Here is a 27684-nt window from a genome sequence, read left to right on the forward strand (position 1 = left end):
GGATCTGTCTGTCGGGTGACAAAAAAGCCATATTTGATCACTTCACACTGGTAGACTTGTTTACTTGGGTTGGAAAAAAAAAATAGTCTGGCTGCAGTTCATTTTTTTGTATATTTTCTATATTGATTTTGTAAATATTTATGACCACAAACTGATGCTATGCTCTAATATAGCCATTTTTGGAAAAATAAAGTTTGACTAAACAGTTGTTTATCCAAATGTGTTCCTGGAGTTTGTTGCATGCAAGCAAATGCATTTTCTTTAGATTTTATATAAATAGCTTTGGGAAAATGTCAAGCTGGAAAAGGAGAAGAGTGATGAGGATCATGTTTGGGGCACCTTCAATAACAACACATTAAAGTTGGGCCTGAGGGGCTACAGAGTTTATTGGCCCAAAAACTAAAAATAGAAGGCACGTCACAGCTCGGTGGCCAATGTTGACATTAGACTTTTAAAAAAGCCTACTGTGCTTAGCACCACACCCAAAATAAAGTGTCAGCAAGTCACGCCTCATCCAGGCATACTGACATCATGGTTCTTTCATGAAAAAGAAATGAACTTGCCCAAATATAGACTCTCCCTAAGCCATTTATGGATAACAGTCCCTCGTTACGTCATTTTCACCATTTTATAGTCAAGAACTTAAAAGTCCAAAATGACCTTTTATTGTCCTCAATTGCTTCGTAAATAGAAAGATGCAATTATATTTTCAATGAAAAATGTGTAATTTAATTCATTGTTGAATGTTTTCAAAAAAAATAAATGGATAAATAATGCAAGAATGACAGTTAAGAATAAAATAATTGGAAACAGTGACTTCTTTCATTCGCGCAGACGAGTGATGAATCTGCGTCCAAACGAAGGGGACGGATCCCAGCTTCCTATTGGCTGGAGCGCATTTCATCCTCCAAAATCCTCCCCTCCCAATTGGCCGTTTCCATATTCTCTGCCGCTGATTGGCTTGACTTGACGTCACTCCAGAGCTACGCCATTGCGTAACTGCAGCGACCGATGAGTCCGACGGTCCGAGGAAACCTAAGCTACCTTTTCCCAATTTTGCACCTTTAAGACAGATCAGCCGCCATACTCAGACACCAGAGGATGACTAATGAAGAAATCTTATTTTTTTAAATATAATTGAATGTTTTCCTGCTCTTTGCGGCTGAGGAAATGAGCCATATTTTGTTTTTGATATCAGCTGTGTTTACTGTGTAAAGTGGTGTAGAGGTTCCCGTTAAGGCTGACAGTTAGCTTAATAACTGGAGCCTTCAGTCTGCCTACATTTTAGGCAGAAAAAAAAACGCTTTAAATCAATTGATTTTATTTTCTCCTGGCTTGTGGGGCTATTGCCCAGCCAAACATCGACTCTGGAGCAGGACACGGAGGTAGGTTGAGCCCATGTTATTTTAAAAAGCACTGGCTATTTTTACTCTGTTTGCTAATGGAACCTGTTAGTCTGGCGCAAACGCAATATAGCAAGCATGAGATATAACTCTTTAAATATTTATTTATGTCTGAAAATAAAATAATAGTGAGCTATATGGTGGATTCAAATATTTTGATTATTTTACAATTTTTTTCAACCCCTTGACGTGTTTTCCTTCAGAAATTTTACCAATGTAAATATACTGAATAAAGACTTTTAATTTTTTTAAAAAAGATTACAGTTGATAACTTTATGTATGTGCAAATTAAATTTTTTAGTAGGACGGTAATGAGGATTTCTGCTCCATCCTGCTTTTTTTTATTTTTTCCTAACTCGTGTTTTTTTGTTTTTTTAACTCATGTGAGTGTAGCCCATTCCTCTCCTCAGTGTCATGACTGGACTCTTTCATTCAGGGATGGAAAGTTTCCTGGCAGGTCTCTTTAAAGTCCTTTTAAGGGTGGAGTGTGTGTGCATGAGTCGGCCTCTGTCTGTACTATGTATGGCATGGATACGTCACACCAAATGTACTAAATACCATTTCCAAGAGGATTTTTTTTTTTTTTTGGTCAGGTAAAGCAGCACAACATCCACGTCTGCGTCCCATTAATTCCTGAACACAAACCTCCCCATTCAAACGTCACAGATTATTTATTTTTTTCCTTCGAAGCAAATCAGGAAGTGTCTTGTTTTGGGCCGATTGTTGTGGTCACGACTAGACCAAATACTGCCTCTTATCTCTGCCCCGCAGAGCTATTTTTTTTTATCTCTAATCTAATCAAGACCAATCATACTTTTCTACTGGCATCCTGGCAAAAAAAAGGTTTTGATGATGTATACCCCGCTTCCTTCTTTACTACATTCTTGACATCTTTTCTTTCTGTGTTTTTGCAACAGGATAGCATGGCCATGACTGGAGGGACGGCAGCCGCCCTCTCCATGAGCAACCACACCCGAGAGCGGGTGACCGTTGCCAAACTGATGTTGGAGAACTTCTACAGCACGCTGCTCACCCAGCATGAGGAGCGCGAGATGAGGCGAGATGATTTTTTTGTGTGCTTTATTCTTAAATTAAAAACAATTTCCAAGCCTAACCATTTGTCACTTTTTAATTGTTGTTTTTCTGTTGCTAGGCAGAAGAAGCTGGAGAAGGCCATGGATGACGAAGGCCTGCCAGATGAGGAGGTACAGCTTGCGTGTGTGACATATGTGAAAAGATATTTTAGATCAGAAATAATATTTACCATCCATATTTTCTGTTAATGTGTTGGCAGAAAGTGATGCGGCGTTCACAACATGCTCGCAAGGAGACGGAATTTCTGAGGTTAAAGAGGACGCGACTGGGTTTGGATGACTTTGAGTCGCTTAAGGTCATCGGGCGTGGTGCTTTCGGAGAGGTATGTTGTAAAAAAACTTTTTTTTTTTGTTTAGTATGTTGATCACGCTTCTCTGTCCAGGTACGTTTGGTGCAGAAAAAGGACACCGGGCACATTTACGCCATGAAGATTTTACGAAAAGCAGACATGCTGGAGAAAGAGCAGGTAAATATTTCGAGCAGCTCCCGCTGCCGTCTGAGCTATGATTTAATTTTTTTTTTTCCATTTCCGCAGGTTGCTCACATCCGGGCCGAGAGGGATATTCTGGTGGAGGCAGACGGTGCGTGGGTGGTGAAGATGTTTTACAGCTTCCAGGACAAGAGGAACCTCTACCTCATCATGGAATTCCTTCCCGGAGGTGCGTCTTACGCTCATACCTTCAAGGCACAAGAAATCAAACATTACCTACTGGTTGCTAGGCGACATGATGACGCTACTCATGAAGAAGGACACCCTTTCCGAAGAGGCCACGCAGTTCTACATTGCCGAGACCGTCCTGGCCATCGACTCCATCCACCAACTGGGCTTCATCCACCGAGATATCAAACCGGACAATCTGCTGCTCGATTCACGGGTGAGTTTCTGCTCATATCACGTCTGAGATCTGACGCAATGTCGTTCAACAAGTTTGCACTCAACGATGTGACCCCTTTTTTTTTTTTTTTCTCATAGGGGCATGTGAAGTTATCTGATTTTGGCTTGTGTACCGGACTGAAGAAAGCCCACCGGACAGAATTTTACAGAAACCTCACACACAACCCACCCAGTGACTTTTGTTAGTATCACATTTCTTATTTTGATACCATGTTGAGGTGGAAGACTTTTTGAAAACGAACTCATTGATGTATTTTTCATGTTCCTGCAGCCTTCCAAAACATGAACTCCAAGCGGAAAGCAGAAACCTGGAAGAAAAACCGGAGACAGCTGGTAAATGTTTTCTAATGCTGTAGTGCCCCCTGTCGGTCATTTAGTATAGCGAGCATTTCAGACAAGAAAAAAAAAATGCTAACGTGTCTTGTCACTTTGTAAATTTCAGGCTTATTCCACAGTGGGCACGCCGGACTACATTGCCCCCGAAGTTTTCATGCAGACGGGGTACAACAAGCTGTGTGACTGGTGGTCTCTGGGGGTCATCATGTATGAGATGCTAATAGGTAAAGCGTGTTTATTTTGCATCCAAGGCAAAAGACATGTTTAAAAAAAACCACGAGGTTCTCTTCAGGCTATCCGCCATTTTGCTCGGAGACGCCGCAGGAGACCTACAGGAAAGTGATGAACTGGAAGGAGACTCTTGTGTTTCCACCCGAAGTCCCCATCTCGGAGAGAGCTAAGGACATGATCCTGAGGTATATGACGTCTTGAAATTTCATATTCAGGAAATGCAATGTGATTTTTTTTTTTTTTTTTTCAGGTATTGCACCGATGCTGAAAACAGAGTTGGGGCAGGCAGCGTGGAGGAGATTAAAAGTCAGCAGTTCTTTGAGCCTGTGGACTGGGAGCACATCAGGTACCTTTTGCTTTCATTAATATACCCCCCCCCCCCCCTCTGTTCTGTTTTTTTCTAAATATGAATACAATTCCCAACAGAGAGCGTCCCGCAGCCATTTCCATCGAAATAAAAAGCATCGACGACACGTCCAATTTTGACGAGTTCCCAGAATCGGATATCCTCCAGCCAGGTCTGAAAGGTTTCTCCACATTCCTGGTTACATTTTCAAATAACTCTACCGCTGGTGTTGACCTCAATGCTTCTTTTTTTTACTCCTAGCCAACACCACAGAACCAGACTTTAAGTCCAAGGATTGGGTGTTCCTCAACTATACTTACAAACGCTTCGAGGGCCTGACTCAACGAGGGACCATCCCGACATACATAAAGCCAGGGAAGGCTTGACAGCCTCGAACAGGGAGTATATATATATAAAAAAAAAAAAAAAGACATTCACGGATGTAACAGGGTCGGGCTCTCGGAAGGGCCCCCGCCGGTGCTGAAGGCCGAACCGCCCCTCAGTCTACGTGTAAACCGCCCTCGCCCCTCCCACCAAGTTCTTAAGCTCTGCTCTGCCGCCAACAGTTAAGTTACCACGTTACCTCCGGTGGGTTTGCGTTGTATGCCGCACGCGAACCGGCGTGCCAATTACTGCTTAGTAGTTTCAACACTGGTCGCTAGTAACAAGGTCGTATGCAAAACAAAGTACTCGCTACTGAACGTACGCTGTGGAAGGTTTCAGCATGATTTGAAGTTTTATACTCGTCCATCCGGGATCGTGCGTTTCCTCAAATCGTGGACTTCGCTTCAATAGACTCGACTATATTTAGGATTGGTAAAAAATGACAAGTAATGTACATTTATTGTTTTAAAAAAAAAAAAAATCATCAATAATGATGTGCTTAGTTCAATTTACTCCCAAAAATGCAAATGTAAAATTCATTGTTTACAAAAATAAAAATGGCCATGCAATAGAAAAGCGGTGCTTTGTCGCCACCTTGTGGCAGACTTTAATTTTCATTATCCATAAATTAAAATAGTATTAACTCATTGACACCAATGACCCGGATCATTTCTCTTTGCAAGGCCACAATTTGAGGAAATAGGGTATTTCTCATTCGTGTTAAATATATCTCAGGAAACGTGTTTCAAAAAAAAAAAACACTACTAATCCATCTGATATATGCTAGGTGTGTAGTTTGGGATTTTAGTTGCCTCCGAATGTGTAAGGGTAAGTCTTTAGGTGTTACAGGGTAAATAGAAACAGCTTTAAGGAACCAGGGGTGTAATTCCATTATTTTCACTTTATTATCACCCAAAAGCGGAACAACTCATGCTGGAATCTTCCTGGTGCTCATTCGGATGACACCGCCCCAATATAAAGTGTGTCACTTGAATCTATCTCCACAATATTGCCGCCCCCCCTTGACTTTGAATTCGAATCAGACGAGGTCCAATCAAATCACTTCCTTCTTCGAAGTGCCTTTTGCATATAACCGGTCAATAATATTGTATCAATGTTATTCCCAATTCATCGGAAAGCTTGTCGGGAGTCGATGAAACTGTCTGCAAAAGAAAAATAAGGAGAAAAAAATGAGGGAATATAGATTTTAGGTCAGTGTTACAGGCAAAACGAAGCAATAAAGTTGATGCAGCTGTCGGTTGAGGGAAATTTTTATGGCATTGATAAGAAATCATCCTCGTAAAATAATGTGTGTCAAAGCAAACAATAGATGACAAAAGATGCCTTGTGTATGTGACGTGGAAATATCCTCATTTCATTTTGACACTCCATATGCATCAAACTGCTTTTTCTTTTCATTTATATTAACCTTTGAATTTACTTCTGCTTCAAATTGCACAGCTCGTACAAGATGGAAAGAAAAAAAAAAAAGCTACCAAAGATCATCACATGACCGTGAATCCAGATGTAGCTCATGCTTGATGCACTTAACCTCAAACTACCTTAATATGAATCACATCAACAATCCCAAACACCTCCAGTGTTAAAATTCAGTCTTGGGGGGGAAAAAACTCCGATGTTGTTCCCGTTTACACCACACGGTGGTGCTATTGCTGCAGAAAAAAATTGAGGACTTCGTTATTCTGTTGAAATAATGCAGTCGTTAGTGTAGTTTAAGTCTTGTATAGATTACAATGTGTATATTTTAGCGTTATTTATTATTTGTATGTCTCTGGATCAAATCTTAATCCTTGTATTTTACCCCCTTTGAATATAATTAGAATACTTTTCAATCAATTTACTTATTATTTAGGTCACTAATAAAAGCAAAGTTGATTCTTAAAGACTATTTTCATGGAGTAACACTGAAAAAAAAATAGACAAATTAACTCGTTACACAGCCATTACTATCGAAACACTGGCAACAAAAGTGAGTACACTGAGAGAAAAAATAAAAATAATGGGCACAAAGTGTCATTTGTGATTGAAGAGCAAGTGTGTTCAATTTCTTTGTCATTTATTCAGTGTTGTTCCTTGAACGCATACGATAAATAAAATAAAATGATAGGGGATATACAGGACAGTACTGTGAGATGAATTATTGTGATGAGTAAAAAAAAAAAAAAGAAGGACCTAGAGGAGTACAAATGTTAATAAAACCTTGTTACTGTAGTGGGTAAAGGACCAAACTAGTCTCATTTTGTTTTAGGTGCTTATATTAAAAAAAAAAGAATGTAAGTCAGGACAGTGGTTGTTCGCTTATATATGTGATGACGTGTTCGTATTCTATCTCTTGTAGCTCGGTGAAAAAAGGTCACAGGGGAAATGCTAGTCGTATATTCACATGGTAACTTTTTATGTCGATTATGGCAAAATAAAAAATAAAAAACATTGAGTGCATTGAGTTTCTTATTTAATACGCAAGTACAAATACATACTAACAAGTATATTTTGATGACAAATATACTAACGCGTAAATATTCAAGTACAACTATTCCATTTAACATGTTTAAAGGGATTTTTGTTTTGTTTCAGAACCTCAGGATAAATAAGTGCTGAAATAAACTAGCAATAAATTTTTTTAATGCAAAACATGGAAACAAATGTTATCAAAACATTTTGGTGGCAGTTATGTTTCATCATGTATTGTAGTCGAATCACACACACTACAGTACAAAATCAATTTAATACAAAAATAATTTTCACTATACTAATTAGGTAAACTAATTATTAGAAGCATAATTAGTGCACATAAATGAATATCAAGTGCGTCATAGCTTTGAACTGAACTTCATGGTGAGTAATAGCAAATCATTGTTTGAATACATGTTTCCACTTTTTCATTTCTTTTTGTTGGAGCTGCTCATAAAATGACGTCACAAATCGAAATAGCTCAACATGCATTCTAATGAGGTACATTACACCAAAAAATGACATGATGATGATGTGCTTGTGTGTTTTCCACTGGCGAACGTGACGCCGTAGTACTTTCTCCAGACGCCTTTCCCTTTAAATGGGTTAACAAGTCAAAGTTATACAAGTTATATCATATATAGGTCAACACGTGCACAAGCGGCACGTGCAGCCGATGCTCTTATGTAAAGTCTCGTACAAAGGTCTCAAATTACGCGATGTAGGTGAGCCACCAAGATCCTCTAATGAAAAGACGACTAATCGCTCTGACTTTTTTTTTTTTAAACAAAATGAAAGGGCACATTTTTTAGGGGGTTGTCCCAGTGTGCTAATGAAGCAATAGTCGGGTTAAACTTTCTTTCAATAAATTTTTTGAAGGACTAAGAGAACAAGGTTAGTATGGTATAAGGAAGGAAAATGAATGAAGGTATAAAAAAAAATATGCTCATGAATTAAGGCACGATTTTTTTGACTGGAGAAAAGGGCAGAGTGAGACCTCTTACTTCAGCGAGGCTGCTTTCGACGAAGATCTGCAGGCACGTAAACACAGCAGTGGCATATCAGGTCACTCCAAATAATTTGGTTAACTAAATCAACTTTAAATTAAATGATGATCTGTAATACATCAGCTCGTAACCATGAAGTCTTTTTTTTTTAATCGCATTTATAGCACGCTTAAAAAAAAGTAAGAGAATGTTCACTTGTGGAAGATTTTTTTTTGATGCGTTGGTATTAAAATGATGCTAAAGTGTGGAATCAATGGCACGGCGGTGACGTCATCGCAATAGGGATGAATGAAAGTGGAAAAAAATGGCGCACGCCTCGTTTAGGCAGCTGTCCTGTCCCTCACGTTTCTGTCCTTCTCGACCTCACCCCACTCCCACTCCGCCTCCTTTGTCAGAAAAAAACGCACACACGCAAGAAAGAGTGGGAGGGGAAGACAAAAATGAAGTCAATTATACAAGTCGCCGGCTTTTCGCGGCTCCTTCCTCTCTCGCTCGGCTCCTCCACATGCGCCGCGGTACACCGTAAAGCCTTCACCCGGACATCGGCTCCCATCGCTTGGCCATGTCGGACGGAGGCTCCGGGGGGACCGCGGACCGCTTGGCAGGTAAGGGGCATCCATAAATTTACAGAAACATCAGCTTGGCGTGATTTATCACTCATGATATAGTTTTTAAACACTTTGGCATAGTTTTAATTGATAGTGTCAACATTTAAGACGTAATGGGAATAAATGTAATTGTTATTTTGGGCAGCAGGGAACTTTAGATCATCGTCATAGTCGACAATTTTTTTTTAAATTATTATGTTAATTTTAGTTGGACTCTGTCTGCGTAAGATACTTTAACTTAAAAATAAAACGAACAAAAACGCCAATTGGAAACCGGTCAAATTTCCCATTCAGTATTTCGTACTACAAGCTTGTCTTTGTGCTGCGTTCCAGAGCACTCGGACGTCTGACATTACATTCAGTAAACTGCATCACTCGTTTCCCCTAGCGTCATAAAAAGAACAAATTAAAAGTGTTAAATTATGACCTCTGCTTTTCTTCATTTTAAACGACAACAATAGATTCTTTGAAACTTGCATCACGGAATTTTCCGACTTCCCAGCAGTCCCAGAACGCATCATGCAGTTGGGAGGGAGGGGTGATGGCCTTGCTTGTCCGACATACCTCACGTCGGCACGTGATTGTAACCATGACGACATAACGTCCTTAATAGATGACTACATATGATCCATCTGCCTCGGATGAATCTTTTGACGTCTATCGTGCATACTTGTCGAATCTATTTGTTTTTACTTTGATTTAACTGTTCATGAGGAGCTTAAATATGTCACGTGCGGGCACGAGAAAAAGTGGGTCAGTAGATCAGTGGAGCGGCACTTCCTCCTTTTCACCAACAGAGGTCGACAAAATTGAGAAACCATATTAAATGTGTAATTATTTTCTTAGTCTGAACTCAATAAATGCTCACATTTTGGGAAGGTATTTTATTATCTCTGTTCAATTAAACTCTAAACACGTTAAAATGTGTGAAATATTTTGCTGAGGTTTTTTTGGCCTGGTTTTAATGTGTTCAAAAGTCTTAGTCACTTTTGTGACCTCTGATTTAAAAAAATAATAAGTAATTTTTGAAATTTTTAACATATTGAGGCTTTGGCAGAGTTATTGTGTAATCTAGAAATAACCTAGAACATACTGTACTTAGCGTGTGTCGAGGCTTAAGGCTGCATCTAGAAAAAGGACACGCACACAGCAGTGGTTCCCTTCCTGAAAGTTAATAACAGCTGGAAGCACTGGGCAGTAAAAACATGTTGAAATTAGATTATAATGCCCTTTTAATGATACCAGGAAGCAAAATGTTTAGGTTGCATTTTATCTTGAGTGAAAAAAAAAAAAGTTTTGCAAAAGTGTTTCAGTGATTTCCAGTACCAAATACCTCATCGTTATTCATGCGAGATGCACTAATCCACAAGCTAAACTCATATCATGCATGCTTTGCTCCGTTTATTCGGGTCCCCTCTCTCATGTCGCATTGGCTGCAAATGGCAGTTTGTCCCGATGGCACGTTTGCACTTGGCTCGCGTTCGAGGCAAACGATGACGCAGAGCAGGGCCCGAGGAAACGTGTAGTGTGTCGTGGGCGGAAGAGAGTGAGCCAGCGAGCTCCCACGTTCCCTGTTTTGCGTCACTGATGACCCAAAAAAAACTCCCCAGAAGGGATTCATGAAAATTATGTCAATAGTTATAGTGAAAATGAAAATAATCTGTGCTATATTGGTTAAAGGGCTTCACCTTGGTGCGAAATGAAGTGGGGGGGGAAAAATAAACATAAATGTGGGTCAGGGAAGGTCGACGCTTCCGTCACTTATGAAGACTTTTCTAAAAATTGTGAGTCAGGCCAAGCAAAGTAGGTCAGTCTAACAACCTTATATAAGATTTAGGTGAAATGATAGCCCAAATCCAATTTACCTTCACGTGCCTTCTGGATTGACACGTAATTGAGACTAGCAAATTCTCGCCTATTGCAACACATGACAACTGTGCAAAGCTCAAATCAATATTGTAAACAAATATTTCAAACAGTGTATTGCCTTGAAAAACACGTCTAGTAATGTCAGTAAAGAAAATAGAAGTATTTTTTATAGTAATTACTATTTTACCAGCAATTGTCAACTGCAGTGATTCTCAGTGTTGTACATGGGCTCCCTCTAGTGGCAGACAAAAGAATCACTGGCTCAGTCCAGTTCAGTTGTATTTAACTGAACTGTACTTGGCTTCAATACATTTGCATTTTAACTTAAAAAACATTAATGTAATCCTGCTCATGGTCCTTTAATTATGACTCCGATAAAATTTATTTGTATTGGTGCTTCTTTGCCACCTCATTTTTATTTTGCACCTCAAAACCACTCTGTGTTAATAATAGAAGTGGGAGGCTGACTCAAGGTTGGTGCGTATGTGTGTGTGTGTGTGTTTGCTAGGTGGCAACGCGGAGGAGGAAGGGCCGAGCCAAGCCAACACTTTGCCGCCTGCCGGCGAGTTGCCAAGGAAGCGCAAGGGTGATGTGGAGGACACGTTGAACGCCCTTGTCCAGTAAGACAAGCACACAAAAACTGTAAATGATTCCTAAGACGAGTCAATATATTAAAATATCGTGTGATCTAACAGCCAGAGTCTTGACTTCGAAATGGATGAAGATCTCGACAGGTACACACATTTATTTGTGAGTCATTCCAGAATTGGCGGATTTTATTCTAGCATTCAATTCTGGAGTGACTCGTGTCCACACTTATTGTGATGAAACCATTTCAATATTATTGTGTGTTCTCTTTTATAGATCAGAAGATGATCAGCAAGCCAAAATGAAATGCTTCAGGTAATTTTTAACCACAGATTATATTTCATATTAAAATAATGCCCACCCTCTTGAAATTTTTAATGCTGTAATTCCTTTATCTACCACCAGACGGCGACATAGTACTGTTAGTCTCAATGAATCTCCTGAACTCACTTCAACAATTTCTTGGCACAGAGTTGCCACCAGAGAGAGAGTAACAATATTTCTTACTTCTAGGCAACCTCACCGTCAAATTGAGAAGCGGCGGCGAGACAAAATGAACAACCTCATCGACGAGTTAGCCGCCATGATCCCCGCCTGTCAGCCCATGCCGAGGAAACTGGACAAGCTGACCGTGCTGCGGAAGGCCGTGCAGCACTTAAAAGCCCTTAAAGGTACGGTACGACGCCGCAAAGCTATTCCGGGGAATTTGAATCGACTCTCATTTCCGTTCCAGCTGGGTCGAGCAGCGCCTTCGCCGCTGCCGCCCGCAAGCCTTCCATCATCCCTCATGACGACCTCAGACACCTTTTGCTTTGGGTGCGTGCCTCAATTCGGTGACATCTTTTTTTTTCTACGATAAAAAAAAAAAAAAAAATCCTCAATGTCGCTTTATACGCCCCCGTTACAGGTTGCAGACGGTTTCCTGTTAGTTGTGAGTTGCGACCGAGGGAAAATTTTGTTTATTTCCCAATCCGTCTCCAAGATCCTCAGCTTCAGCAGGGTGTGTGTATGTTTTATGAATAGAAATGTCTCCACTCTCCGATCATTTTTTTCTTTCATCAAAACAGCCAATATTTCATATATTATGCTCAGGTTGAGCTGACGGGCCAAAGTCTTTTCGACCTCATCCACCCTAAAGACATCAGCAAGGTGAAGGAGCAGTTGTCGTCCACCGAGTTGAACCCTCACCAACGCCTCATCGACGCTGCCAGTGAGTTGGTCGTCATGACGACGAGCCGACTCCCCTTCTGTCAGCAGCTGTATGGAATTATTATTATTTTTTTGGGTGCAGCCGGAGTCCCGGTCCACGCGGACACGCCCGTCACGGCGTCTCACTTATCCACCGGAGCCAGGCGTTCTTTCTTCTGCCGTATGAAGCACAATCGAGTGGAGGCAAAACACAAGGACAAGCGCATACTGCCCACTGCTTCCATTAAGAAAGGTTTGTTAAGATAATGGTCTCCCGGCATAGATTTTATTCTCAATAATGTATTCTGAAAATGTCGATTATACATGCCCTGGATTTCTGCACAGCATACGTCATCGCCATTTATAAAATTGGTGCGATGGATACTGCAAATGGGCTCGTGTATCGTCGCGAAGAAATATAATTTGGATGAATATGAACGATATTGTCAGAACTGGTTTTATTAGAAGGACCTCATTGAACTTTCTCTGAATGAATCACTCATGTTTGCTATGTCAAGGTAAAGTTCCCAAACAAAAAAAAAGAAAGCAGCCAATGACATATGAATGGAGGCTCGCCATGAATGATGTTTCCCTTTTCCGAACAATGTTGATCGAATAAAGAGGAAGGAACATAAAAGTAGGTCAATGTTATAGCAAAGTAGATGAGGCAGAAGGCGGTTAATTGTGCACAGAGAACAGGAGACAGCGACCTCTGCGGGGAAATATTGGAACTGCAGCTACTAAAGTTATGCGCTGTCTTCCTAAATTAAATCGAAAAAAATTGTTTAAAAAATAAATAAAATAAGAAATAAGAAATTAAATCGAAAAAAAAAGTTTAAAATAAATAAAGAAATAATAATACAAAGTATATGTAATTAAAATGGACACACTTGTGCGTCTCTAGACTCGAGCCGATACTGTACCCTCCACTGCACGGGATACATGCGGAGCTGGCCTAGAAGCGACTTGGATTCCGAGCCCGGCGACACCGAGAAGGACGCCTCGGGCCTCAGCTGCCTGGTGACCATGTGCCGGGTGCAGGGCCACGTGTCCCGCCAGCCCCACAAAGACGTCAAAGTCAAGCCCACCGAGTTCGTCACTCGCTGCGCCATCGACGGCAAGTTCACTTTTGTGGAGCAACAGTGAGTCCCGCCTTTTATTATTAAATCCAACATGATGGCTGGGTTATTGCAATCTTTTTTTTTTTTTTTGCACATAGAGCAACAACTGTCATTGGTTATCTCCCACAAGAAATTTTGGGCACGTCTTGTTACGAATACTTCCACCAGGATGACTTGCAGCACCTGGCAGAAAAACACAGGCAAGGTGATGGAGCAGGGTGTCTCGCATTTGAATTCTGGGCATTCAAAAAGTATCAAGCAAAAGGTTTCCCATAAACCATTTGACAAAATTAACCCCAAATTTTCCAACCACTGAGAACAAGAGTGGGCTAACTTCAATTTCAGCTAGTTTTAAGTTAAATGCTAGTTGAAGTTCCAGTTTGGACATATAGGAGGCAGTCTATTTTTTACACTCAGCACTTTTCCTGATTCATCAGTTCCAACACTGGGCCAGCTTCCATTTCCAAGATGGCCGTGCCCATGAAACCAGGCTCAGAGATTGATAGAAGACCCAGAAAGTAAGTAGTACAATTAAATGTTATTGATAGGTTTTTAGACGATTAAATACTGAGCCCACACTTGATGTAAAAAAAAGAAAAATCATTGTCATATACCTCACCCAAAAAATAAATCCTCAACTAAGCAAAATGGCAAAAATTGAGTTAGCCCACTCTAGCATGTGCATTACAATTGCTAGCTTGAGTTTCACACCCTTTTTTTTTTTTTTTTGAGCCAAGGCACATATTGGAAATTTAAAAAATTCACTTTTGGCTGTTTATTGCTCAGGATAAACAGTCAAGCCCAAATACAACATTAGAACACTTGCAAGGAGCTGCTATCACCCACAGCTCACATCCAGATGCTCACATGCAGTGACATCACTTATTAGGCCCCACCCTATATAAAATTATTTTACTCACATTGCTCCGTAATCTCTTTGCACATTTCTTGACACTCTCCTTTGTCGTTACAGTTCTCCACAGCAAAGAGAAGCTGGAGACAATGTGCTACAAATTCAAAACAAAATACGGTCCTTACGTTTCACTCCAAAGTCAGTGGTTCAGTTTTACAAACCCATGGACCAAAGAGGTCGAGTTCGTCGTGTCGTTAAACCGCGTTGTCCCGTAAGTATCCACGTCTCATTTTTACTTGCCGCACATTTTCATATTACACTGCTTGTATTACTTCTTTTCACCAGCAGAGGGCCCAGTCATGCAAAAGATGATGAGGCAGAAGGCAGCTCCAAAGCTCCTCAAGGTACCAAAATCATCTCGTTCACAACATTGTATTTTCTCCTATTTTTTTCAAATGATTTTTTTTTGTCCAGCAGAAGAATCCAAACAGTTACCCATTATTCCAGGCCTCACAAGTGGTGTGGGCAAAATGATCTACGCGGGTAGTATCGGTACACAAATTGCCAACGAACTCATCGATACCTACAGGTAATTCCTGCTCAAGTTAGATTTATTACATTTTCCGGTAAGTGTGTGAGCATTTGCAGAATGTTAATTTTGTTTTTACATATCAGGGCCAACTCATCCCCATCAAGTGGAGTGTCCAGCCCGTTTGGTGCAGCCCAGAGTGTATCAGAATCCCCTCAAGCAAGCGGAAGTGTGAGTGATTTAACGTGACGCTCAGAAATTCATACTTATTGCTAATGTTCCGTTTAAATGTTATTTTGCAGCTGTCAAGCCGAGAAGAGGATGCAGGAAGTTCGTCCGAGTTGAAGATTGAGACGGTCCCCAGCGTTTCGGCAAGTGCAGGTACTGTGTCATCCTATTAGAAGAGGAACCGCAGCCGGTAGCGAGAAGGAAAAAAATTCGCTACTGGAAAAAGCGATGAGGAATCTAGGACAAGGGCAATCAGAATAAAAATGACCCAAAAAATATTATAGGAACAATGGCAAAAATTATCATTCGCAGATGCTGTCTGTACAAATGAAACCAATTGGACAAAAAATAAAAAATAAATTATGATGAAAAAAAATTTCTAAATATATAAAAACATTAAATAAAAATGGAAAATATTTAAAAAAATACTAATTAATTTTATAAAATATGTACAAATTTAAAAAATATATAGAAATGTCAAAAGTATAAAAAAAACAATATTTCTCTCAATATTTTTAAGAAAAACAAAAAGAATAAAATATATGTCTATTTTAAATGTATATATCAACTCCCAACATAAATTAAAAACAGTGAAAAATGCTTAAGAAATAAAGCACCTTTTAAGATATCTCGCAAAAATCATCCTTGGTGTCCAGACAGGGAACATTAAGCCCGACTTGTGGCTGTGTATTTTTACGTGTCCCAGGCGAGCTGTCCCAGCAGGACTTGGACAGCATGCTGGTGCCGGGCCTGAGCAGCTTTAGCAACGATGAAGCGGCCATGGCGGTCATCATGAGCTTACTGGAGACGGACGTAAACATGGGGCAGTCGGGGGACTTTGATGACTTACACTGGCCCTTCTGAGACAAAAAAAAAAAAAGACACGTAGGCTCGTGAAACAGGAAACAGCACTTGAAATGGACGGGTCTTCCGGTGGGATCGAAAGACAGGGTACCACTTTTTTTTTTCTTCCCGCCTTGGCTTGACTATAGGGGAAAAAAAATCCAACGGACCTGCAGTGCTGCTAGACAACTTTTTTTTTTTTTTAATAGTCCATCACCAAATGTATTTTTTTTTCTACATTGGAATCAATCAAGACTCTTTGCGATATGCAAATATGGACATGATACCTCAGGCCTTAATTTCCAGCCGACAACATTACTACTGCTCTTTCCACACATTCACTGCAAGAAATTTCCACAATTCCCACCAAAAAAATGTTGGTTGCCGCAACAGCTCCACTTCTGTTGACACGTTTCATTTTAAAAATCATGATTATAGACTCTTGGAAGAATATTTCCAATTCAAATGGGGCCATAACTTAAAAAAAAACAAATCTTAACGTACGGACGGGAAAAGACTTGAAAGCCCAATATGTATTTAGTATGCCGATGTTTACTGAGCTTTTTGTGCAGGTTGAAAGGCACGTTAGCAACTTCTCTATTGTCTGGATGTTACTTTCAACTTATTTAATAGCGTCGCTTTATTTGTATGTTGCTGAATGTCCCGATACCATAAAAGCCTTTTGTGAACGAAAACAAATTTGCTACTGAGAATATGCAATATTGTTTAGTATTTTGGAGGTTACGTAAAACCACTGCGTTGAAAAGTCCATTTGATTTTACCAGAACTCCTTTGCTAGATTAAAAACAATTTTAGAGGATTCAAAAGAAACCAGCAGGGGGATATTTTTTTTTTATTTTTTTTTTGTAAAATCTTCTTTCTTCCTCCATCCAGCACATGCAAACTTCACGGGTTATCACTGGCTCCTTGAATCTTGAAAAAAAAAAACCATAATGTGATTGTGTTGCCTTGTGTTTTTCGAATGTGTAGAATCAACAATACCATGTGGCTTTCAAAACCACCTTGAAAAAAAAAAAAATGTCGGTTTCGAACCCGTTACCGGAAGAAAGCGTGTCTTGTCTGTTTGTACGTGCGAACCGTTGTTGATGTTTCTGCTGTAAAGAGTTAAAGTTCAATTTGTAAGTAAAGTTTTTTTTTTTTTGTAGGAATTGAGTTCCTTTGATGCCATTTTGTTCGAAGCAAAACTTTCAAATACAACAAACAAAATCAGTCGTTCCGCACTTTAGCTAGCAAAGCTAACAAACCAGACACATTTTTTTTTTTAAATGAGGAAAACTTTATTGATTTTATGGAACTTTCAATGCACGTGTTGTTTTTCCTTTCTTGAATCTCTACCACATATTTAATTATTCCCGGAATTTAAACCCAAAAGCTGCTCATGATAGAATTTTCTTCGCCATCCCACAAAAGATTTGTTTGTACTTGGCGAGGTAAAACAAAGGCCCAATGAGCACGCCGTACTTCGGAAACAACTGACATAATTGAAAAGCGCAGCACACCGTTTGGTTTAATTCCGCCGGACCGTAGGTAGTCAAAAAAAGACTAGGGACCATGACGCAAACGGGCGTGTAGATAACCACAGCGGGGATCACCACAGTTAGCACGTTCACCACCGCTTGGCTCTTTTGGGGTGAGATGGTTTTGTTGCCACTTTTGCATGCCGGGCTTTGTTGACGAAGTGACAGGACCACACCCATGAGGCTGGCAAACATGATGAAGAACAGGCAGGAAACGACAATGCACACCGGTGCTAGCATGACGGACAGGTCGTTGACAATACCTGCGAAAAAAACAACAACTAGAAAATCTAAATCTGAATGTCCTCAATTTTGTAAATATATATATGGAGAAATGTGAAATGGCGTAGAATAACAATTCTGCTAGGAAATACTCCACACCAGAAGGGGGTGCTGTTTCCCACCATTAGTGATGCTTAAAGGACAGAGCTAAAGGTGTGTGGCGATGAGCTAAGCCTAGTAGTAGATAGTCAAACATAACTTACCCGAAGCCAGGCAGAACAAATATGTGATAAGCCACACCACACTGGAGATGCCCATGTAGTTTTCCCACTTTCGTATTTTTAGGTAGAGCACAGGTTGGACCACAGCCAGGTAGCGCTCGATACACATGCAGGTCAACAGCAAGGGGCAACCGATCAAGACGAACATCTCGAATATGTTTGTTGTCAAATTGATGGGATAGTTGTAGACAAGTTCTGAAAGCAATTAGCTCATGTACAGTTAGCGCAGTTAGCACCGATCCGAGTTGTACGCATACATGGACTTGATGATCAGGTATTTTTAATCAATGCTTTTCAAAAAATGTTCAATATAGCTCACCTGTCGTATTTGGCGCAAATGAATAGGGATCAAAAGCACAGTTGAATGGAACAAAAATGATGTACAGAAAATCCATCAGAACAAGGTTCATACCAAGGAACTAGGAAACAAAGATTTTGTCTAAAATTAAAATATAAACAAACCCCAAATCAGCCATTAAGCAATTAACTGACCTTTGAGGCAGAGTTTGACTTCATCTTGCCGAAAAGTAACCAAAGCATGATGCCGTTGCCTGTTCCACCTACGACTATCAGGTAAACATAAGTGAACCACCAAAAATTGGTCCAGCCTCTATTTCGACAATACGCGTCAATTTCATCGAGATTACTTTGTGGGTTCATCGTGTGGACGCTGGTTCAATCGCAAAGATTGCCTTTTAGCGTGTTCCTGTTTATATTTGATGTCTGCCTCCTAAAATGTCCCACCAGATACAGAAAGCAAATGAGCAGGTGTTGTTGTTTTATTGCCTCGGATGCAAAACGTAATGTTGTTATTATAATTTCTTTCCGTGGCGTCGACGGCGTGTTTTGTCTGCGATACCCAACGTTAGCGTGGCCAAGAAAAAAAATGGAGTACTAAGAACGTACCACTCAAGAAACATCTGCTTTTATTGCACACTCACATTAGCATAAATGTTCAAATGAACCACAAGAACACTCTCAAAAAAAGTGCAAATTTAATCGTTTGGCTACTTTAGTGCTAATATGAAAAAATAAAAAGCCTCACAGTTAAAGTGACTAAAGCGACAGTATGTTTTTTTTCAGTTTATAATACAAGGAAATCATAATGTAAACAAAAGGAAAGTAGTAATATGAAATTTCCTGTCTTGCTCTCCATTCAGTGCATTTTTCCAGTGCAGCACCTTTACAGTCTCTCAAAGCGAATTTGTGCATTTTTTTACACTTTGTACATATTCACATTATTTGTTGTCTAACCGTTTTGATGATAAATTGAGAATCAACGTGATAATAACAAAATGGAGGAACAAATATGTACGATTAATACGATTATTAGGGCTCCCACATGAATCGTATTAGATAAGGGACCTTAACAATCAGTTCGCCTTGCCAGAAATATTATAGCATGTCATGTTTTTATTGCTATTACGATATTTATGGGATTCTTAGCATACATGAAGTAAAATATAGATGGCAAAGTTTGACCCCCCTTGTTCCGCCCAACCGGCTGAGCTTGGCATACAAAACCCTTCTTGACTTCCTGTTGGACACCAAGTGGAGGAGAAGTCCGACTTGCATGCACTATAAGGGAAGGTTGCCGAGTTCGTATTAGCCGTTAGCCGTGTAGCGTTTCCCTCCCTCGATTTTTGGTTCGGTCTCCATTCACGAGGCGGGATGACCTCATTGCCACGGTTGCTGCGGCCTCGGGTTGGGATTGGGATAGATGGGCGCCGGGACGGGCTGATGGAACGGGGGCGCCGACGAGTTGGGGTTGGGCGGGTATGTCGAGGTGGGGTACTGGCCCATGAGGTGAGCTTGAGAGTGGCCGGTCGTTTGGGCCGGTGTGGAGGAAGAGGTGGTGGTGGGGAGGTGGAGGTAGAGCGGGGCGGACGGGGCGGACGGCGCCGTGGGGGCGGTTGGCGGCAGGACCCTCTGGAGGACTACGTGCGGGTAGAGCTGGGAGTCGGAGCGGTAGACTCCAGGGGGGGCGGCTTTCAGCAGACTCTCCTGACTCCTGGATGGAGGCGTTCAAAAACATGTTACGGTGTTGTCCGAAAGATATTTTGACTCAATCGGATCAAATCCTCGACTACCTTTGATATCCTCTGTTCTCGTATCCGCCGAGACCCCCGGTCAGGTAGAGTGGGCTGTCGGGTGCCAGGCGAGGGTTCATCCTCTGGGATAGATGGAAGATCTTCGGAGGAGGGAAGGCTTCCCATTCGCCTTCTTCTCTCTCCAGCCATCGCTCGTTGCGGCGAGTTAAACGCTTCCCCCTCCGTCTGTGAAGAAAACCTGTGTCGTTCCTTTGCCGCCATTTTGTAATAACATGCTAGCATGCTAGCTAATCCTCGTCCTAAGTTTGATACCTTCTCACTATCACCTCAACCGGACTTCAAAATTGGTAGTCCAACGTTTCACTCACCTAGCCCGAACTTCCTTTTTGGCTTTCTTCTTACTGGATCGTTCTTGTAGACAGCAGACGAGAAAAGACAGCGACATAGCGAGGATGACAACGCCGCTCACCACCGACGCTAACACCGCCACTCTCAACCCTCGGTCCTCAGGCCTGGGGATAGCTAGGACAGGGGGGAATCCGAATCCAAAAGTGTTCTTTGATAGATTTGCGTCTTTGAGTCGTCTTACCCTCACACACGGGCAAATAGTTGCTCCACTGTGCTTTTCCGTTGCGGACGTTGCAGTAGATTTTTTCGCTGCCCACCAACTGGTAGCCGCCGCGGCACCAGAAGGCCAACGCGCTACCAACCGAAACCCCGGTACCGCTCTCCACGTAGAAGGAACCCCGACGTGGAGGCAGGACGGGCATACACGACAGACCTGGGCAGACAAAAAATCAATTTCTAATCTTTCTCCCCCATGCTTTTTCCGTGTAGTGTCTGTTTTCTACTCAGGCGCTGGCACTTCCATGGAAGACATGGCGATACTGTACAACAGAGGGAGGGAAAGTTCTATTTTTATCCTCCTTATGCTGCAATACACAAATAACGCTCCGAGGTTTTCGTGATACAGTCGCTATTGTTAGAATCTCCCAGGACCTTGCACGCATAGCCAAAGTGGTGTCACTCGATATGTTATTGATTCGTGTTGAGTGAAATGATTCTTTGCATAAAAAAAATGATTTCTGTAGCCTTTTCAACTTTATTCTAATTTCATTCTCCTGATGGAAATGTTTACCCCCGGAGTGTCTTTAAGCGCAACTTATGAACCAACGCTAATTAGCGTCATCTCACAAACGACGTCGGCTGGACTAATTCTGGATATGTGTGAGCTGACTTTGTGTTTAAGACCCTGTGAAACATGTGAGCTGCTTTTCCGCTGATTAAGAACGACAGATGGGAGGATTTCTGCAGCGGGAGAAATGCTGAGAGAGGATCCCGTCATCCTGTGTGAGGATGACGGCACATCCACTCTACTTTTTTTTTTTTTTTTTCTCCCGCTCGCACAAACACAGATGAAGGCGCACGTGCGGCAAAGCATGCCAACGAGGACGAGCTGACTCACTGCTGTCAGACTCTGTTTGTAAACAAGAAAATATAATAATAATACAAATAAATAATATAATATATATAATAAAAATATAATATGGTGCAATTCTAAAAAAAATAAACACAAGTAGGGATGTTTGCAGACCAGTACAAATATTGACACCGATACCGAGTACCGATACCTTTAGTGTGTGTGCCTCCTTGAGCTTTTTTCTCACACACGCTGCTGTAAAGCCGCATCCATTATTGAGTGTCTTACGTGACTGTGTGTTTTAAGACTCTGTTGCTACGCCGTTGCGGGTAAACTAACTCATTTACTAGCCCGCCAGCGGAGACCATGTAGGAAGAATGTAATGCCAAAAAGATTGAGAATGTGTTCTCGCCGGGAAACCTTTGTGTGGGAGTTGTCGGGATGTTTGTGTTTTGCGCTGGTATTCTATTCAACGTAAATCCTGGCAACCCCTCGCAAACAAGCAAAAATTCACTTGATTAGCTTTACGGACCCCCGATGTCTGTCGTGTTTAAAATTGTGTTTCCCAACCTTTATTGAACCCCAAAAAATCTCACGGCGCATTACTAATCTAAAACGACTTACTAGCTTTGTTGTGCTTCACAACAAGTAACAGTTTGGCAGATTTTGAAGATATATATTTTTTTTAAAAACAGGCCTCTAACTCCTCCCATTTGAAGTTTCCCATCAAATTAAACATTTAACAAAGAAAATTATACCTTTTTTATTTAAAACTATATGTGGCTTTACCCCTAAAGTCAGCTAGCTCAATGCTAATAGACATTAACTAGCTAACGGATAGCATCACTCTTACAACAACAGATTTGTTGCAACAGATTATATCATTTCAAAACGGAAATACAGATTTTTAGCTTAGCCTAATGATATGCCATATCACTTTTCCCTTATTTATAGTTAAAAATAAACGCTCGGGCTTTTCTGCCGAGAGTCAAAGTTGACACAGATACGAGGTGACATTCTTCCCTAACAGGGGACTAGCTTCACATCACTTTTGTGTTACCCGCTTCTTCCTAAGTAGTCTTTTTAGTTTTTCTTGGGGGGGGGGGGGTGAATGTGATATGACCTCAAACCAACTATCTCTATTTCTGATGTGCTCTATCGCTACTGATGTGAACCTCCGTGGCATGATTGAGTTAGTTGCCGGTGCTAGCTCGTCCTGTGGGTGTCAGGTGTTTGATAGGAAACAGAGCGTGAAAAAGAGGAAAAAGCTTTAACACGCAACTGTGTCTGCAAAAAAAGATGCCTGAATTTCCAGTTAGGGTTAGGAAAGGACGACTTGAGTTGGAAACAACACCGAAGCTTGTGTTAGCTTAACTTAAATTTCGCTATGTCAGTTTAAGAGAAGTTCTCAAACTTTTTGGGTTCATATTTCTGCCATCAAGTACACATAGGAGTTGAAATCTAACATTTTTTTGAGGGCGAAGAAATAGTGTCATTTGTATAGGGCTCCCTCTAGTGGTAGGTAAATTAATCGCTTAATTAAATTCTGTTAAAATGTACGGATTTTTACAAATACAATTCAGTTGTATTTAACTTTTACTGCAAATCTAAACCTACTATCCTGTTTTTTTATTCCTCGTAATTAAATATGACGTTTCGTGGAATCGTGTTTCAAAACCACTGCTCTCAAATTCATTACGACGCCATTCAGACAGAAAATATAATTACTGACACATCGAGAAAAAAAACAACATCTCAGCAGATAAAGCACTCATTAAAGTTACATGACAAAGAGACAAGAGATCATAAATTGCACTTTCTTCAGGAGCTCGTTCGTGTCGCAAACTGGAAAAAGTCGACAAGAAAAATTCATCCTGACAAAGTCAAAAACGCTAAAGAGTTTTCTGGATTTTTGGCAAAGACACATGGCGGCAGATTACGCCGGGGGGTGTCCTCTGAACTCAAATGGACAGAAGTAATTGGCTTCAAAGCTACAACCTACTAATTGAGGGCGTGTCCGTGCGTTCGGTATTCCCGTGTGTTGTCGTGCCGTTAAGAGGATTGCTGACGCTCGAAATAGCCTGGGATAGACAAAGGTAATTGGCTTGAGGATAATCGGCAAGGAAGCCATTGAAACATTTGACATGGACGTTTGGCTACCTGATGACTTTATTAGCGGAGGATAAGCAGCTTAGCATTATCGTAAAGTGGATACCTTGCCTGATTTTATCCATCACTCTTTGGATTCTATTAATGGTTGCGATGTAACCATATGAAAATACTTTTTAAAGTTTTTAGCGTTAGCTCATCGGAATATGTTAGCATAAATCGAGCCGATGCTAATTGACGTCGCCTAACGTGACTAAATTAGACAGTGGAAAAAATAAATAAAACGGCAAATCACAAAAACATTTGGCCTTTTTGAGCAATGATTGAGCACGGACAGAGACTCTCCACACTTTGCTTTACTCAAAATAGACATTGAATTGAATTGACAATGAAAACTAATTTTGAAGTCACGACAACAACTTTTGAGTTTTGTTCAACGTTTTTCCACCGGCACAGATAAAAAAAAAAAAAAAAATCACACTAAAGTTTGACCCGATCAAGACCCCGACCGCCTGCTAAGCAAGCTCCTGAGACCTGACAGAAAGATTTACACTAACGCTAAATGTCACGCACACATTGCCTGCCGAGGTTAATCGAAGGTGTTACCGTGTTAACGCAAAGATTCGCCTGGCTCAGACCACTAACACTGCGCACACGACAATTTACCGAAAACTAATTCCATTGGGCTTCAAATAAAATGGAGAGAAAAAGTAAACCAAATATGCACAAATGCTTTTAATGCCTGTGGGAATAAGACATTTATGCTGACACTTTCAGGATTTAGGACATTTTGGACACTCAATGAGGCTTTGCTGTGGTAATTCACGCTTGTGGTAAACCCGGCTGATCACATCTGTGTGTGTGTGTGTGTTATTAAAGCATAAAGTGCTTACTACTCCTCTGTGAGAAACAGAGTCGCCATTATGAAACAAGCAACTGTGTTTATTCTCTAAACCTTTAAGAAGATTGCAGTTGTTTCACCGTGTCCATTTTTGTGTGAGGCACGTGATGCTTTTGCATTTTGTCTCCTGCTGACGGCTATTTTGCTTCCACGTGAGCCCCGCGGGCAGGAGGGGGGATAAAAAAATAAAAAAAAAAGAATAAAGCGGGAAGAGAGTGAATAAGTGGGGGGAAAAAAAGAGAAGGTTGCATTGGAGCTGATAGGCAGGAAAAAAAAAGTCAAGAGACAGATGTGGGAATGGATGGAGAGATGAGGGAGGGATGAGAACGGACTCTAGTGGAGGTGAAGTCATGCTCCACTTCGGACAACTGTCTTTAAACGCCTCGGCATACACACACATGCACACCGCTTTGGTTTTTAGAAGACACCAGACAGCGTTGCCGACGTTTACCGCTGTGTCGCTGTCCGGCGAGCATGAAAGATAAATGCCTCACCTCCATTTCAACTCTTGATCCAAAAGCCCAGTCAGTAATTCAAACACCCCTAGACCTTAATCTGAGACCCCCTGCAGGTTGAGGAGCTTCTCCTTAATCACTCACAAGTATTTGGACGCCAGGCATGAAGTTGGAATTTTTTTTACAAGAAATAAAAGGAATTATTATTAAAGTGTGATATGAGTACATTGGCTCCCTCTAGTGGTATGAGTAAGAATTACTGAATTGAAGTAAAATTGACAATATTCAAAACATGAATGAAATTTCCAGCAATGTTTAAAGGAACAACTATTTCAATTTGAAGTAGTTCAGGTAAAAAAAAAAAAAAAAAAGTTTACACGGCGACTGACCCACCTGAGTAGTTACGAGTTGGAGTTTGCGTCTCCAACTCGGTCTGCACCTCCGTCACCCGGCCATCCGTCTGCAGGTCCGGCTGCATCTGAACCGTGGTGTCGGTCCACTCATCCGGCGGCGAGGTCACGTCGGCGGTGGCGTTCCGCGACTCCTCCGAACTTAGTTCCGAGCCTCGGCTCGGCGCCAGTGCGCATAGCAAAGCGCTCAGCAGCAAGCAGACGCGGCGGCGTCCGACGTTGGGAACCATGGAGACAAGTGATGTGAGCGGACCGGTGGAAAAGTTCACAACATCAAGGTCACCTGTGTTGACCCCATCTAGGATCCTTTTTTTTTTTTTTTTTTTGCTTCAAGTCTTCTTTGAAAAAATCTCCTTCATGATGCTGGCTGCAAACCAGAGAAAGAATCAGCGTTTGTTTCTCCTGCGCTTTACTTCACTCTCCCTCCCTCCCTCCCTTTCTGTCTCGTGCTGAGCTTTCTGGCTCCCTCTCACCGACTTGTTCTCTGATCTCCAGCTGGGCCGACTGAGCTCTTACGTAACAACCACTCGCCGGTTGAGCTCTGGCTCATGCGGTGGCTGCATGCGTCCACCGCTGTGACCCCTTCACGTGCACCCCTGCTAATGATGCTATGGAGGCAAGCGATCACTTTTTAACTTCAAATGAACCAAATTGGCTTCTATTTGCTTTTTTAGGTTCAAATTTTTAGCCGTTGAGTTCTTACATGAGCTATTCCCTTTTATACTGTCTTCACTATTTGTGTTATTAGGATTCTAGCTATAGATGCTCAGGTGTACTATAAACGTGATCGCTCTTGTTGATGTCTCTCCAGACAGAACGTCCACCAGAACGCATGAATCTTTGATGCGCGTGGGACCAGAAATAGGAAGAGGCTAAAGAAGGGGGGTGGGCGGTGAGTGATGACATGAGAGAGGCAAAACAATCATACACGGGAGGAAGGCTGAAAAGAAATTGAGATGCTTCTCGGTAGGTCTCAAAAGAGGAATTTCATACGTCAACTCACAAACGACTAGAAGAGTTGAACTTCATTCATCAAAAGCATTGTGTCCTGACTAACACTGAACAAGAGTTTGAATGTGGTCATAGTTATATGAGGGTGTGCGCACTTGTGCAACTCAGAAAACAACAGTTGTGTAGTACAAATTGTACATCATCTTTATATTCGGAAATGTTTTGACATGATTTGAAACAGAGTTGAACTGGGGGGGTGTAGACTTTTTCTAAATATGATAGTTCTGCATTAAAGACTACACTGTGAGTTGAAGCTTATTAAAAATGTTTGCAGACGGCCGTAAAGTGAGCAAATCATTATTATGACCCTAATCCCTTACGCAGCCTTCTTGAAGCACATCAAACACTGTTATGTAATACAAAACATAACACACACACACACACACACACACACTTGCATTCCGACGCAATTCTTTTTCGTGTGTGTTCATAATCCGTCTGAGTCTCTCTCATCTTCTCTTGGCTCACACACATTGGAACACCCACAAACGTGTCTACCGCGTAAAAAAAAAAATCATAATAATAATAATAAAGCGGATATGACCTCTAATGTGGCCGATGTATAATTCCAATTTTAATTCCAATGTGAGATCGCTTTGCTTTGATTCAATCCCACATGAAACCAAAAGTGAGGGAAAACAGATCAAATCAAATAAACTAAAATAAATCTTGATATCTCAATGGGCAGTGTGAGTAGATATAACTGGAATTTAATATCTGACTGGTTAGTGGCACTGGAATGACAGGAACATGTGCATAGCGCCCTCTTGTGGATTTAAATTGCAGTTACGGATATTTATTTCACGTTGTTGTTGAACTTCACGTGGACTCGGAAACTTCTATTCTCTGAGCTTACAATTAATACTGAAGTTATTCACAGGCTGAAAATTCTGACCACATCATAATAAACCGAGAGGATAATCCTTTTTACCTAGTCCTTAGTCAAGTGTTTGTATGTGGAAATCATAGTTAATCCTAACAATAAATTTCGCAAATCTACGCCCTCTCACGGTTCAGTCGGATATTGCATGCATGTACGTTACACAATAAATCCTCCGCTAGAGGGCGGTGTCGGATAGCTGCATTTACTACAGAGAAACTTTTTGTTCACTCTTGTGTACACTTCCACTATATTTATGATATAAATGCTTTCCCCACTCTAATATTATAGATTTGATTAAGTGTAGGTCCGATTTTTTTTTTAAGATCCCTCGTGCACGTGGACCCGCGTGCACGCCCACGACCTTATGCAAACACCTCCAGTATGATTGGCCGACCCACAACAGAGGT

The 27684-nt window shown here is 41.1% G+C and overlaps 4 protein-coding genes across 7 annotated transcripts; 2 read left to right on the top strand and 2 right to left on the bottom strand.

The window, feature by feature from the left end:
- Positions 1–1000: 1000 nt before the first annotated feature.
- Positions 1001–6879, top strand: LOC147040215 (serine/threonine-protein kinase 38-like). The gene is made up of 14 exons (XM_085902693.1): positions 1001–1385; positions 2321–2460; positions 2557–2608; positions 2698–2820; positions 2881–2964; positions 3034–3157; positions 3219–3373; positions 3472–3574; positions 3665–3726; positions 3836–3953; positions 4022–4145; positions 4211–4306; positions 4387–4478; positions 4568–6879. Exons 2-14 carry the CDS (start codon positions 2327–2329, stop codon positions 4690–4692), a joined length of 1392 nt encoding a protein of 463 aa, XP_085758819.1. The 5' UTR covers positions 1001–1385; positions 2321–2326; the 3' UTR covers positions 4693–6879.
- A 1156-nt stretch (positions 6880–8035) lies between these two features.
- LOC147040216 (basic helix-loop-helix ARNT-like protein 2) lies at positions 8036–17165 on the top strand. 4 transcript variants are annotated; one of them, XM_085902577.1, is made up of 17 exons: positions 8036–8774; positions 11155–11266; positions 11342–11380; positions 11511–11549; positions 11748–11905; positions 11968–12050; positions 12142–12234; positions 12327–12444; positions 12526–12675; positions 13327–13564; positions 13642–13748; positions 14517–14667; positions 14742–14800; positions 14871–14985; positions 15072–15156; positions 15228–15306; positions 15860–17165. In XM_085902577.1, exons 1-17 carry the CDS (start codon positions 8732–8734, stop codon positions 16015–16017), a joined length of 1827 nt encoding a protein of 608 aa, XP_085758703.1. In that variant the 5' UTR covers positions 8036–8731; the 3' UTR covers positions 16018–17165. The 4 variants fall into 4 exon arrangements, with proteins under 4 accessions (XP_085758703.1, XP_085758704.1, XP_085758705.1 ...); XM_085902578.1 differs by having other exon boundaries at positions 14874–14985; XM_085902579.1 differs by having other exon boundaries at positions 8037–8774; positions 14745–14800.
- A 169-nt stretch (positions 17166–17334) lies between these two features.
- LOC147040217 (uncharacterized) lies at positions 17335–18185 on the bottom strand. The gene is made up of 2 exons (XM_085902582.1): positions 18020–18185; positions 17335–17797 (listed from the first exon to the last, which is right to left on the bottom strand). Exons 1-2 carry the CDS (start codon positions 18183–18185, stop codon positions 17394–17396), a joined length of 570 nt encoding a protein of 189 aa, XP_085758708.1. The 3' UTR covers positions 17335–17393.
- A 1529-nt stretch (positions 18186–19714) lies between these two features.
- On the bottom strand, positions 19715–25613 carry LOC147040218 (uncharacterized). The gene is made up of 5 exons (XM_085902564.1): positions 25367–25613; positions 20678–20869; positions 20457–20610; positions 20128–20313; positions 19715–20048 (listed from the first exon to the last, which is right to left on the bottom strand). Exons 1-5 carry the CDS (start codon positions 25611–25613, stop codon positions 19715–19717), a joined length of 1113 nt encoding a protein of 370 aa, XP_085758690.1.
- Between the last annotated feature and the right edge of the window lie 2071 nt (positions 25614–27684).

The sequence above is a fragment of the Syngnathus leptorhynchus genome, chromosome 21 (assembly GCF_054491065.1).
Source record: "Syngnathus leptorhynchus isolate UIUO chromosome 21, UIUO_Slep, whole genome shotgun sequence".
In the NCBI taxonomy this organism is placed as follows: Eukaryota; Metazoa; Chordata; class Actinopteri; order Syngnathiformes; family Syngnathidae; genus Syngnathus; species Syngnathus leptorhynchus.